We start from the raw sequence: 14,241 nt of genomic DNA on the forward strand, positions 1-14,241 counted from the left end.
ATGCCATGTTTACACATTAGTATCCAAAATATTATGTCTATACTAAAATATTCAAGTAAAAAAACAACAAATACAGTATGTCTAAGATCAGCCTAAACTGTCAGTAGTAGTTATCTCATCTTCCAGAAGAGGGAACTCCAAGCTAGCTGTAACTGTGGCTTGAAGAGAGAGACTTGAGAGATTAGTAAATCTAATGTTGCCAGTTGCTAGTTTTCCATTAATTCTCACCTATAGACGGTTCCTGGATGAGTGGTGAAGCTGTGGCACTCAAACTCTGGACCAGGCTGCCCAGTTCTTTTAATGCACACACCATGACATGCTGACTGGCAGAGACATCAGCCGCCCCTGCCTTGTTCTCTCCACTCATGTCATTCACAACGGCCTCTGCATGAAAAAAAAAGGGGGGGAGGGGGGGGGGGGCAAACTGCTCTTGAACAAGTTAAGAACAACTCCTACAATTGTCTGTAACATATTTGATTAGACACAGGTACAGAATTGGTCGAGGCTCTACTAATCTCCAATCAATGAAGATGTTATATCTAATGTTTCATTACAATAATTCGTGTGCAGCACAGTTGCTTAAAGTGGTCAAAATAAGCAGCAACATGAACTCAAAGAACCTGAGAAGCATTTTTCCTTCTATAAAGGTTTTTTTTTAACTAAAAATACTAGACAATTATTTTTTACTTGTCACTGCACATAAGTGAGCGACCATGTTAAGCAAAACAGTGCTGTCACACAGTGTTTTGAACTACAGCCAGAAAAGGAAGAATGTATTTGTGCCAAAACCTCAGAACTCTGCAGACTGGGCCAAATTTACAAGCACTTACAAATTATAGTTTAATTAACTGAAATGCACACTAACAGTCTTACCACACACTGTGCAATGTTGATGTGCAATATTCTATATAACAGTGCTATTTCTTACTGTGCAGTATTGGTGTGTAATATTCCCATAGTGATTGACATTCTTCAACTTCACAACGTGTGATATTGTGTACACAGGCTTGTTTTGTTTAATTGTATTCTATTTTTTATCTACCATCTATTTAAATACTTGCTTTTTTGCACTTATAGTGGTTTTAATATTTTGGCTGATCAGGTGACCATTCAACAAAAATAAGAAAATGTATCCCCCCTGCCCAACTCCCCACTAGAGTCCACAGAGTTCAAGAGAGGTGAGGCAACACTTTAGAAATCTCACACAAATGCATAAATTGTTCTGTAAATGTATTTTTATACACAGATTATAGATAATTAAGGGAGCTTGCTTGTATGAAAGAGCAGGTAAAATTAACCAGATCACTTCAGTTAAACTATGGCTCCAAGAGATGTTTTTCCAAACCACTTTTAGCACAGACATTTCTAGACATGTCAGCCTCAACGGCCAGGTTGGATTAAGAAAATTTTAAACATCATTATTGGAAAATTAACACCTGAGATTCTAAATTACAGGTCAAAGGTTGCAAAGCAAATCAGAGTAAGAGTCGTCCCTTTTGAAAGAGATAAGTGAGACTGTGAAATGAATGTGTCATCACAGAGCAAAAATAATGACAACATAAATAAATTGAATGACTGAATTGAAATAACTGAATTTTATGACTGATGAAACTGATGAAAAAACATTTTTTCTACCAGATTGCACAGCTGTAATTTTAGTGGCACATGCAGTTTCTTTTTCTTTTCTCTATTTTTGCTGGTGTCAGCCACATGTCATCAGTCAGACAGACGTGTGTTTGCTCCTTAGGGGATATAATGCTTTAATAAGATTAAAATTCAGATGCAACAGAAGAAATGCAGCAATGAGACCATGCGAACCTCAAATGCTGAGCTGGCAATGAATAATGTTACTGAGATAATGATGCTGTCTGTTGTTAAAAATGGATGTGGAGAAATGAGAGCCGTCCCAGAGTAGCAGAGACAGGGATGAAAAAAAAAGACAAGCTAACAGCGCAAGACATCTCTGAACACACACACACAACACAACACACCACACCACACCACAGGGCAGCAAAATAAAAACCATTCCATAAACAGCACAAGGAAAACCATGCAAAAAGTTTAGAAAATGAATTATGGGTGGGTTAAGAGTGAAAACGATGGATGAGTACTTACTCTGCAATGCTCTGAACCGTGATATTTCCCCCCCTTCCTCCTTACCCACAGCCCTCATTTGCTTGCTGATGGCCTGGCAGATTTCTTTGCCAGCTGCGATTTGCGCTTTCTCTCCTAGCAGGCCTCCCAGAGTGGCACGGAGCATGAAAGAGACGCAGCGGCGTGAGTACACAGCCTCAACATGTGTCTGTGTGGCCCGAGGGTGGGACACCAAGTCCAAAACGTGGGACAGGAATGTGGCAAAGTTGCGTTCTAGCCACTGGCCCCCAAGTGTTGTCACAAACACAACATAGGCCTGAAGGAGGAGAAAAGATGAGATGTGGTAGTTGAATCTATAAAAGATTTTATAGCAAATTTATTGAAATCCTACCAAAAAAGTATCAGTATCAGTACTTAGTATTAGCGTGTAAACAAATGAAAATAGTCAATCATGATCATATTCTAAAAAATGCCTTAATTTTAATATTTCTTATTTGAAAAACTGCAGCTCACCTGTGTGACGCCCACCCGCACCTCCCTGCTGACAGAGCCTCCCCCCTTCAACATGTCCCCTCCACTCTTCAGGAAGCCAGATCCACCACGTAGAAACCCAGTGGCCATCAGCTCAAGCACCTCCTCCAGTGTGGCCCGCTTTACATTCTGACGCATCACTGAAAAAGAAATGTTTGAGAAGCTGAGTGATGAGATAGTCCAGTAGAAGTGAGAAGAGCAAGACATTCAGTCACACTCTTTAACTTACCAGCTGCTTGTTTGGGCATCAAGGCAGTGGCCATGACGGTTCCCAGGAGTTTGGCCACTGCCACTCGAACACCATAGTTGGATCCTTCCAAGGCTTTGAAACACATTGTTGCCATGTTCTCCAGTTCTGTGGTCCACATAAATACTGCTTCATTCTGCAGCTCTAACAGGCACTGGTCAGAGGAGCACAATAAAAACAAAGCTATTTCAGAAGAATGTATGTGCAACAGAAAAACAGTTTGGCTTTTATGAGCAAAATAAAAAGAAATGTAGAAATGTGCATTTTAATATTGTCTCTGCTTTGTGCCATTGGAAACAATGAAATGAAAACTGCAAAACATTTTGCTGTTAGAAAGCTAAACCGCCCTCATGACAGACCTCTTTGTCTAAGGATGAATAAACCGAATTAAGCCCTTACTTGTATAATAGTTGTGTGAGACCAACCTTTGCTACCACACAGCGAACTGCCATGGACCTGTCTGTCAGCAGAGAGCGAGCATTCTTGTAGATATCTCTGTGACACGAAGCTGCTGCACCCCCCAGCCCACTGAGCACCTTCTGTAAACTGAGAAGAATCTCTCCTCTGCCTTGAGACTAGAGCAACACAGTGATACATCATCATTTCTTTCAAAACTAAAAACTACTTTTGTTATATTTAATGTGTATATTCAACATGGCATTCCTATGATTATACCACTAAAGACATCTGAAAATCAGGAAGACTTTGACTTACTTCTGCACTCTTTAAAGCCTTTAAAAGATTATTTATAGTGTCTGGAAAGGAACTTCCCAACATCCTGCCCATCTTCTCATAAAATGCTCCCACACAAGCCACAGCAGCACTGTAAGAAATTAGAAAAAAGACTTAAGTCAAGTCCATTTAAACCAACTTCACTAATTTAACTCTTCAAATACATCATTACTCTAGTAATACAATAATTATAGTATAAACTGAGGCACTGCTTTTATACTTTGCTGGAAGAATACATAAATGTTTACATAAATGAATAATGTATTAAATCATCCAATACTAGCACTGCTGTAACCACAGAATGCACACAGTAAAATACCCACTCTTACACTGTACACTTAACCCAACCCCCAACATGTCATCCCATAGATTAACATTTGGATTAACCCTGATACTCTTGATTGTGCAACATTATACAATGTTCAATCCCTCTGACAGCTGCAGTAAGTGTTTTCAAAGAACACAAACATGAAGATACTGTTGTGATTAAAACAGATCTTACAGTTTGGTAGGCAAATACGCAGGTGTGTCATCTTTGTTCTTGATTATGTCGTTGCATTTATCGAGGGTCTGGAAAACTGTAAATGTGTCACCAATGCTGTAGAGGGTGGCAAGGTTTTTAGCCAACAGTTTTCTTGTTGGTGGTCCGGGAGAACTACTGATCAGTCCAGTGAGCTGTTCCACCAACTTCTTCTGCTTTTCCTTCACATCAACCTTGCCATAAAAAAACAAAGAATGGTAATTGGCAAAGTAATTAGTTTTAGCCACAATAAACCAAAATAAAAGCTTCAAACTTTAAACAATACCCCTAATAATACTGTAAATATGCTAGGCATACATTTAAATTTCCGATTTCTTTTATCTGCGGTTGAATTTTATCCCACTCCTCTGTACAATTACCAACATTACCATTTGAGTAAGTTGGTAATATTTTTAAATTGTACATGCAAATTTGTAACAAGTCTTTGTACAAATTCATGTATAAATACTTCAAATACACACACCCCACCCCAATAATTAGTATCTGACAAGAAAATGGAAATGCGCTGTCCACCGCAGTTACTGAGGAAACATACAGAAATGATTTACCTGGTTCTCCACCTACATAAAATTATAGATAGGTACCAAACTTAAGTGCAAACAATTCCAGTTAACAAATGTTCTAAAAACGACGGTATATAAATAGACGTTAAAAAGCCAATACTCACCTTATTTGCTGCAACTAGCACTTTGTCCAGGAAACGTAGCCATTCAAAGATGAAGACGGGCCTCTTTGCTTCAGTGATCTGAGCCAAGGCATCTTCATTGAGGAGCAGGCTATGAGCAAGCTCCATGGCAAAGACTTTTTTCACAGGAGTCTGTGCACTCTCCCCTGAAACGATCATGTATACATTTTGTTCAGCTATAACCTTGAACGCGCAATAATAACATAAAAATAACACAAATACAAAACAAATTAAAGTGGATGCCTACAGTACACAGGTTACACGCTTATGGACCCAATGATATCATATTATATGCAGTAAAGTGAGCTCATGCTGAGCATCGCTGTCACTCTGCTTCCCTGTCTTGACAGCTTCTTGCTCCAGCTGTTAAAAGGCAAGCGAGTTAGCGACCTAAGCTAGCTCCGTCCACCGAAAGACAAGTCAGAATTCAGAAAACACATTTCTGCATATGTCGGCTTTGACCTCTTTAAATTTTTTAGACGTACAATTGTTCAAATTGTTGACCACAAATTTGACTATTTTTACATATTTGATATGGGTGACAATTTTTATCCTACCTCTATCGACAACACAGGATGAATGACGACGAGTATCACCGGTGTTACATTTAACATCGTCCGCTCAGAAAACACTGAATAATAAGCAGGAAATCCTTCTGTAATGACAAACAAACAAACAAAACAACCAAAAACTGATGTGTTTTTGTGAAACATATCATGTATATAAAGTGCATGTATGATGCCGCGTGTAAAGCTTGGAGTTTTTCTCCGGAATGTTAGTTTGCTGAATCGTGAAGCTAGTCGGAAATCATTTTTGGACGAACCAAACATTGTTGAAGCGGTGTTACTGTTTTGAAATTTATTTTACAGTGGCTTACAATGTCTGACGAGGAAGAAGATTATATGTCCGACGCCTTTCTCAGTACAACGTAAGTCTGGGTGTGTCTCGTCCTCCTTGGAAAATCGGATGTATACTAAAATTATTTTAGTATGAATCCTTGATTTATCCTGGATGTATTGTTTCGATCTGCAACATTACATATACAGTACAAGCCATACCTTTGAGTAAACAAATAAGTATCCCTGTATTCTATTCAGGCAAGATGTGAAACCAGGAGTCAGCATGGTGAGGCGGGTAAAAGAAGCAATGAAAAAAGAGGTAAAGCAAAAAGAGAAGAACATTCAGAACCGACAGAAGACCTACAAGGAACACGAGAAGGAAAGTCGGGATTCAGCTCTGCAGAACTCACTAAGCAATAACAACAAGGGATTTGCACTTTTGCAGAAAATGGGTTATAAAGCTGGACAAGGGCTTGGGAAAGAAGGCAAGTTTTTTTAGCTAATTTGATCGTGTTACAACACAGTAATTATCTGTAGTTTATTCAACCCCAGATTTTGGCCGAGTATCTTTTCTCTAGCGCATTTATGTTGCCTTGTGTACCTGTCGTACATGTTCGTTATGTACTGCGTTAGGCATTAACCTTTTCTTCATTAAATTATTATGTATTTAATGTTTTCTAACCAGTCATCGTTCACATTTTAGCATGTCTGCACAAAGGGATCCTTTAATTCCACAAACCTAAAAAAAGTGGGAACCAAAGCTAGTTTGGATTTATTTCAAATTTATAAAGCTATTAGTAGCAGGCCATACACACCTGATGAAGTTAGAATTTGAACAATTAGGAAAAGACAAGGAACATAATCACACTTAGTAGCAAAAAAGTTGAAAGTGATTGAATGATAATAGTTACGAGGCATTTTTTGACACACATTCAATTTATCACCTGTTTTATAATTTCCATTCCTTGAATGTTTCTTATTTATATTTTGTTTGTCCTTCCCAGGAGCTGGCAGGGTTGATCCAATTCCTCTGAACATCAAAACTGGTGCGCACAGAAAGATACATCTTATCCATATAGATTCCATCAAACTTCATTTCATGTCCGTTTCTCTCTTTGCTGAAATTAGACAGGGGTGGTATTGGATTAGAAGAAATAAAGAAAAGAAAAGCAGAGGAGGAGCTCGAACGCTATCGTCAAAAAGTACGAACTAAACAACAGAATGAGACACGAACTCTGGATGATTTTAGGTGATACAGCCAAATGTGACATAGTTTGTGCCAAGGACATTGAAGTTTGTCTGTTTATAAACGTGAGCTGGTTCGTTCTAGGTCAAGGATGAAAACAGAACGAGATGAGCGAAAGACTGAGGGAGATCTAAGAAAGAGTCAGCGTGCCTGTGAGCAGCTTGACAATCTGAAGGTTGCTCAAAAGTTTCCTGCAGTAACATAGACCCCTCAAACACATTTGCACAATTTTATTAGCATGGCAAAAGATGCCAGGAAAGTTCAAATTAATTGCCTGAAAGTACTTATATGCTGTTTTTTTTTTTTTATCTAAATTGCTCCATTTTAGGGCATCATTGTACCTAGAGAGGATTGGTACTGGCCAAAAGCAAATGCAGATGAAGATGAAGTTGAAGAAGAATATGATAACGAGGAAAAGGAGGAAGAAGACATTGTTGAACTAACAGTAGGTAACCACACAAGTTACATGAGTATCTTGTGTAAAGTCACACACATATTAACACAAATTAATCTACAACTAGTCAATTATAATTAATTTGACATACTTTGATTATGTGTTATGTACATGGTTTTCTTTCCAGACCATTGATAAACTACAAATCTTGACCTCCTATTTAAGAGGAGTCCATTTTTATTGTATATGGTGTGGGACGACTCATAATGGTAAGATCCATCATGGGATTTACAACTTTTTAAGTTTTCTGTTCATATTTTAAAAAACTAATTTGTTTTCCCTTTCAGATGAAGAGGATTTAAGCTCTAATTGTCCTGGTGATACAGCAGCAGATCACGAATGAACAACATGTTGTGCAGTAGTCACCTTATCAGCGATGTTGATCCTGAATTGAGATATTTAAAATATGCATCTTCTCATGTACCTTTTTATTTCAATTAGCTGCAGGGTAGGGCCATCTGTGTGAAAGCTGCTAATAAGCAGCAGACTTAAAATTATGACCTTATTTTGTTGTTATCTATTTCTGTAAAATATGACCCTGAGAACTTTTGCATTGTTGCATTGTCAGTGTTTTTAAAATTGTAACTTTTGTTTCAATAAATGACCTTGGCTCTAAATGTAAGAACATTTTGTTTAATAGAAGTAATAAATAATTTACACTGCTATACTACATATAGTACTATTCATACATACCATACACGTGCATGTGATGTTTGTGTGTCTAAAAACATTTTATATATATATAAATATATATTATCTGTTATAACGTGGATATTATTTATAAACTTTAAGTATGTTCCTAAATTATCTTCACATTTACAATATTTGTTCACATTTATATTTCAGAGTGGACTTGAATGCACCATGTTTGTGACGTTAGGAAAACGAAACTGAACTTGATAAAGTCCTGTTGTTCGTGCAGTGGGCGTTAGGGCTAATGTCTGTGAAAACTAAAAATGCGATAGAATAAGATACAAGTCGATTTTCCTTGAGTCCTGTCGAATTACTAGTTGATTATGGAAAATGAAAATTGGATAGTTAAGCTGAACGAACGTGTTCAGAGGACAGGCTTGGAACTGAAATATGAGGACCTCGGAGATTCTGGACCGGACCACATTAAAACGTGAGTTTTTACGACTGCGTAAATAAAAAGTATTGACCGGACCACATTAAAACGTGAGTTTTATCATATTGGAGTAATGACTTTTAATTCAGTGCGACTGCGTAAATAAAAAGTATCATCACGACGGCTCGAAAGATCCAGAACATTCCGTCTAATGCAATGACTCATGGCATATTGTAGATATTGGGGCTAATAATTAAGCTATTATTTTGGCCTGCACAAGTGTATAAAGAAAATGTCTCATCGTTCTTGTAAATCTTTCAAAAACATGTATTACGTTATTGATTGAAAATGCAGTGTGTGAAAATTTTGGGCCTAGTGTCAGTCCATGTCCTGGAAGCGATTTTATGTAGCTCAATCTAAAAGGTGTATGCTTTATTTAAAAAAAACAAAACAAACAAGGGTCTCTATGGTTGGTTGGTGAATTTGATTTATAGTCAGATTGACTACCAGCATGTGCCCCACACCATGTGCCATATACTAATGTTTTGAAGATAGAGAAGTGGTATTGACTATGCTAAATGGTCAACACTCGATTGAATATCCAACTGCCAATCACATGGTGTTACAGTACTGGTGATATTTACACTCAACAAGTATCTTTTCTCAGTATCTGCTCTTGTGCAAGACCTGGAATCAAAAAAGAATAATAGAAAATCTCTAAGGCACAGTGGACAGTGGATTAAAAGAAACGCATGGGCAGCCTGACGCAGTGTGTATATTTATTAATGCCACCATTCATCTACGTATCCTGCTCTAATACATTACATTACTTGTACACACTGTGGGAAAGATGATTTTCTTTTTACAATAAGCAGCTTGAGGTCCACCGTTATAATGCCCAGCATGCATTTGTGGAGGCTTGTAGCTTTATTGTGTGAATGAACAACTAAGAGGAAAAAATTATTATAAAACTGATAAAACAAGCCATGGTAATATGATAATTTAAACCAGATCTATACTTGTCACAACACTTGTTTGGCATGTTAAAAAACTTTGTGATTTCTCCTCAGATTTAGAGTAAGAGCAGTACTGAATGGCAAGGAGTGTCCACCTGGTACAGGGCACAACAAAAAGAAGGCCAAGCAGAATGCAGCCAAATATGCATTGGATATGATAGAAGAGTCAGCTGACCTTGTAAGAATTAATGTTACATTTAATTCAACTGCATGTTCATCTTTATTCATCTGCACTATTTGGACCGATAATGCAAATGACAATGACAACCTTAGCAGACCTCTGTGTATGTCTGATGTTTTCTCAGCAGACAGAGAATGTAGAAGAGGCTTCACCTGCTGCAGTTCAACAGACAAACATCCAGAGCTACATTAGTTGGCTCAATGAATATGGTAGCAAGAACAAGTTGTTAATTATACCCAATGAGTCCATCCATCTGGAACCAAACTTTCCACCTCTGTAAGACTTCATAGATACACTTTGTTTATTTTACTATATAGTTGTTTAGTTACTACTTTAATAAATGCTCATTTCACTGTAATATCTTTGCTTTATCAGATGCTGCTACTTTTGTGTGGGTGAGAATAAGTTCCCAGCTGGCTATGGGAAAACCAAGAAGGAAGCAAAAGAGGCAGCAGCAAAGCTTGTGTATAACGACATAATGGGCAATATAAGCACAGAGGTAATTAGTAATCTCACTTTTACAAGTTTGTATTTACATTTTTAAAATGTGCACAGGAAAAAGGTGATGGAAATTAACCGGCTTATAGTTGAATTACGTCCCTTTTTTGTTCTTTAAGACTAGAGATGAGAAATATGGAAGCACACCAAGTCGACAGAAAGAGGAGTCTAAACAACATGTGTCAGAAAGCTGGTAAATACAAACAGTCAAAGTAAAGTGACTTCACTTTTGATTGCTGTTTGTTGTGAAGCTTACTATGTGTGTCATCATTATTTTACAGCAATAGGACAATAAGTCCAGGTGTAAATAAAGACAGTGAAAATTTTGTTGGACTAATTAACCAATACTGCCAACATAGGAAGTTGTCCCATGATTTTGTTTTAGAGAGCAAAATTGGTGAATCCCACAATCCACAGTGAGTACAAGCATCTTTAAGTGGTAAATCTACAGTAAACATTAACATGTTATACATGAGGGAAAACCAAAACAAAATAATCAAAGTTTTTTTCTTCTTTTGGACACAGATTTTCCTTCAAATTACTTATAAACAACAAGGAATATGGTCTGGGTCAGGGTCAGAACAAAACCAAAGCCAGACAAAATGCAGCACGGCAGGCCTGGGCTGTGATACAGTCAAACTTTGACTCTAAGGTACTTTTATTTAGGTACTTTTTTTATTTGTCAGTTTTTCAAGTGGACTATTGGTGTGAAAGCTCTGCTCACTTTCCGTACAGCTGTCACTGTTAACTTTTCAGAAAGTCTAAATTTGTTTACATTTTTAAAACATATATCCTTAGTTTATATATTGGCTTACATCTCACATAAACTTTAAATCAAAATTAAATCATTTTATTGTCAGGCCTTTTGTGAGCAGTTTTTTCTATGCCTTGTTGTTGTCATGCTCACACCCTGACCCGGTTTGAATGTGCACTATTTCTGTTTCCAAATCACTGTGTAAGGGGTCAAATGTTTTCTTCTCTGTTCTTAGGTAAATTCTTTGCCAGGGTCTGAGGATATTGAACCAACCACCTTGGCAACCAGACCATATAAACAGTAAGAGACATAACTAGAAAAGTGACAGAAATATAGAGCTAAAATAGAAGTTAATTTGTGACTCTGTTCTCTCCAAGAGAGACTCCTGATACAGACTCAGAAAACAGGCCATCGAGTAAAGGGGACTCAGCCATGTACACTGACTCTCAGAGCTCTGCTAAGTATCGCGTTAGTATACTTATATAACAGGAAATACAAATATATATTTCTATATATACTTATCTTTAATGATTTTACCATAGATAGAAGGTAATAGGTGTAAATGACTAACATTGTTGTACTGTTTCTGTGTGAAACAAAGGATCAGAGTCCTGGCGTGAGGCAAAAAATAAAGTAAGTCATCCACAACATTCATATGTTTACATTCTCATTGAGCTTATTAATTTTTTTGTTGTTGTTTTGTTAGACTTGCACCAACTTTCCAGAATGTCGCAGACAGAAGCAAAGAGGTGAAGTAAAAACAACATGCATGCGCATGTTTGGGTGTGTGTGTGTAAACTGATGTAAATGCTAAACATTTTATCCCTTTGTCTTGTCTCTGTTTTTCCTAAGCAGCAACCACTAACTTTTATGAAACCCAAACTAAATCCGAGTGAAGGAGAATCATACTCACGGTATGGCAAAAGAAAATATACAGTATCTGTTTATACATGGGTAATTAAAAGTTCTAAGAAAAATAAATACAAATAATAATAATAATACAGATATTCTAAACATGCTTTTTTGTAACAGTTCAAATACAGATATTCTAAACATGCTTTTTTTAACAGTTCACTGCTACATACGTATATATATATATATATTGTTTTGAGGGTGAAAGGTAAAACAAAGAAAGAAAAAAATGAAAGATTTAGTAATGCTAAGTCTTACGTCTTTGTCTACAAGTTAAAACTACAAATTAGATAACTAGATAATCAGTCTGTTTAATAACTGCCACAGATTGTTGATTTAAACTTCCCTGTGGATGTAGATCTGTTCATTCAATCTGAAAGGGTTTGATTCTGCAAAAAAAGTTGTCTAGAACTAAAAGGTTTTGAAAACAATCAGACCACTGCTTTGTTAAAAAATAACAATGGTTGACCTTATTAAAAAAGGTTTACTTCAGAATTTGACTGCATGGAGTGTCTTGGCCATGGAACCTTTGGACATGTCTACAAGGCAAAAAATAAACTTTTGGGGAAGTACTTTGCTGTAAAGATTCTTCAGTACCAAGAGTAAGTTATTTTCTAATGAGAGTTGCATCATATACAGATTAACTTTCATACATAATGTATGTAGTCAGTTTTAATAGCATTACTTGAATTACTGTCTTCTGTTGTTCTCCAATAAATCAGAAAAACTAAAAGAGAGGCCCTGGCGTTGTCAGACCTCCATCACCCAAACATTGTTAGATACTACACCTGCTGGATAGGGGATTCATGTTATCAGAAAGACTGTACAGCCGTCAAACAGTGAGTCCTGGTTTTGTCATATGTTCCATGTTCTTTGTAGTCAGAGTACAAAGTCCTTATTTCCCCTGTATTTTTGTATTTAAACATAAGACCAACTTAGAAATAAGAGTTAGTCTTACTGTTCAGCCAAACAGGGTCAGCTACCAAGTACCTTTACATCCAGATGGAGTTGTGTGACAGCAAAACACTGAGAGAGTGGATAAAGGAGAAAAATGCCGAGAACGCCAACACATCTTCACTAGATTCAAAGAACAGAGAAGAGAGATTAACCATTGCTTTGCAACTAGCCAGCGGAGTGGAGTGCATCCACTCCAAAAACTTCATCCACAGAGATTTGAAGGTGAGACAAAAGCCATTTAAAAAAACAAAAACATCAGTGGCATTACATGAGTCCACCCGCTTAACGTGTATTTATTTTTGCTTTCCCACTATCAGCCTCCTAACATCATGTTTGGACAGGATAAAAATGTAAAGATCGGGGACTTTGGTCTGGTCACTGATGAGAATCACGATCCTGAAAACCTGATTGATAGAACAGCCTACAAAGGAACACCGCCTTACATGGCTCCTGAGCAGGTAATGCGTGTCTGAGAAATTGAATGTTCATAGTGGTTCCTATCGGTCATTTCTCAGAAGGATGCAACAGAGAAGAGAAGATACATTAATGTGTGCCCGTTAGGGTTGTAACCATACACAAAATACTTGGTTCACCATAGTTCTTAAAGGATGATCCTAGCAAAGAATAAAACTTTGGTAAATTGATAAAAACTATTGCATCAGAAGCTTTCACCATACCGTTGAATTCTTATCCTTTACAGAAAAGCAGAAAAACCTATGACAGAAAAGTGGACATATTTGCTTTGGGGTTGATCTATTTGGAGCTTCTCTGGAACATAACCCATGAGAGTTTACAGGTAAACTAGGATGTTATTTTCTTTTTTTTTTCTTTAAGGGGGGCTTATTTTTTTAACCTATTTGCTTAAAAAAATATTTTTGGTTATTATAACACTACTATTACTACTATTATATTAATACAAAGTATTAATTTAAATTTATAACACTACTATTACTACTATTATACTAATACAAAGTATTGTTAAATTGACCTAAAGTTTCTTTGCTGCTCTTATCTTCGCTATACATCTACAATAGTTGGTTAAAGCTTCAGCTTGAGACCACATATCCTAAATCAAGCACTAGATTGACTGTCAACAAATTGTCGTTCTTACCATTCATTTTAGATTTGGGAGAACGTAAGAAACCAGATTTTTCCTGAAGAATTTTGCCACGAGTTTCCCCAGGAGGTATGAACATTTGTCTCTGATTTTTTATCTGCTTTACTTCGGGCCTTGTCATGAGTTATATTGTATATATACATGTACAGTATGTTTGTATGTCTCATATCATAAAGATATCATGCAGGTTATGTGTTGATTTTGGGGCACATTCAATGAGATAAATAAGATTTTCTTTGTTGTCTCAAAAAATAACCCCAGGACATAATGTAGCTTCTCTCAAATAATGAGTGTAATTTAGTTTAAACTGTGCATAGCTGTTGTGGAGATTTGGATATTTCAACATCTTTTAATTATCTTTTCCAGAGTCG

General features: G+C 36.8%; 3 protein-coding genes across 5 annotated transcripts in view; 2 read left to right on the plus strand and 1 right to left on the minus strand.

Moving 5' to 3' along the window:
- The window catches only part of heatr5b (HEAT repeat containing 5B), a 19,314-nt gene extending 13,832 nt beyond the window's left edge, over positions 1–5,482 (minus strand). The window contains 9 exon segments of the mRNA XM_008322352.3: positions 229–384; positions 2,161–2,410; positions 2,608–2,765; positions 2,855–3,026; positions 3,298–3,447; positions 3,587–3,695; positions 4,107–4,318; positions 4,813–4,976; positions 5,388–5,482. Of these exon segments, the coding sequence (XP_008320574.2) occupies positions 229–384; positions 2,161–2,410; positions 2,608–2,765; positions 2,855–3,026; positions 3,298–3,447; positions 3,587–3,695; positions 4,107–4,318; positions 4,813–4,938 (1,333 nt within the window). The 5' untranslated portion in view covers positions 4,939–4,976; positions 5,388–5,482.
- Positions 5,483–5,571: 89 nt separating this feature from the next.
- On the plus strand, positions 5,572–7,986 carry gpatch11 (G patch domain containing 11). Its single transcript, XM_008322351.3, has 8 exons — positions 5,572–5,758; positions 5,928–6,154; positions 6,674–6,715; positions 6,798–6,918; positions 7,000–7,090; positions 7,244–7,360; positions 7,497–7,578; positions 7,657–7,986. Exons 1-8 carry the CDS (start codon positions 5,709–5,711, stop codon positions 7,710–7,712), a joined length of 786 nt encoding a protein of 261 aa, XP_008320573.1. The 5' UTR covers positions 5,572–5,708; the 3' UTR covers positions 7,713–7,986.
- A 262-nt stretch (positions 7,987–8,248) lies between these two features.
- Positions 8,249–14,235, plus strand: eif2ak2 (eukaryotic translation initiation factor 2-alpha kinase 2). Of its 3 annotated transcripts, none has more exons than XM_025061072.1 (18): positions 8,249–8,492; positions 9,506–9,629; positions 9,757–9,908; positions 10,008–10,131; positions 10,220–10,323; positions 10,412–10,546; positions 10,656–10,782; positions 11,120–11,184; positions 11,262–11,352; positions 11,486–11,517; positions 11,591–11,633; positions 11,740–11,798; positions 12,279–12,398; positions 12,519–12,635; positions 12,762–12,975; positions 13,071–13,211; positions 13,454–13,549; positions 13,877–14,235. In XM_025061072.1, the coding sequence occupies exons 1-18, from the start codon at positions 8,386–8,388 to the stop codon at positions 13,943–13,945; spliced, it is 1,920 nt and encodes a 639-aa protein (XP_024916840.1). In that variant the 5' UTR covers positions 8,249–8,385; the 3' UTR covers positions 13,946–14,235. The 3 variants fall into 3 exon arrangements, with proteins under 3 accessions (XP_024916840.1, XP_024916841.1, XP_024916842.1); XM_025061073.1 differs by having other exon boundaries at positions 9,760–9,908; XM_025061074.1 differs by having other exon boundaries at positions 8,250–8,492; positions 10,250–10,323.
- Positions 14,236–14,241: the final 6 nt, after the last annotated feature.

This window comes from Cynoglossus semilaevis, chromosome 12, assembly GCF_000523025.1.
Source record: "Cynoglossus semilaevis isolate Cse_v1.0 chromosome 12, Cse_v1.0, whole genome shotgun sequence".
NCBI classification, from domain to species: domain Eukaryota; kingdom Metazoa; phylum Chordata; class Actinopteri; order Pleuronectiformes; family Cynoglossidae; genus Cynoglossus; species Cynoglossus semilaevis.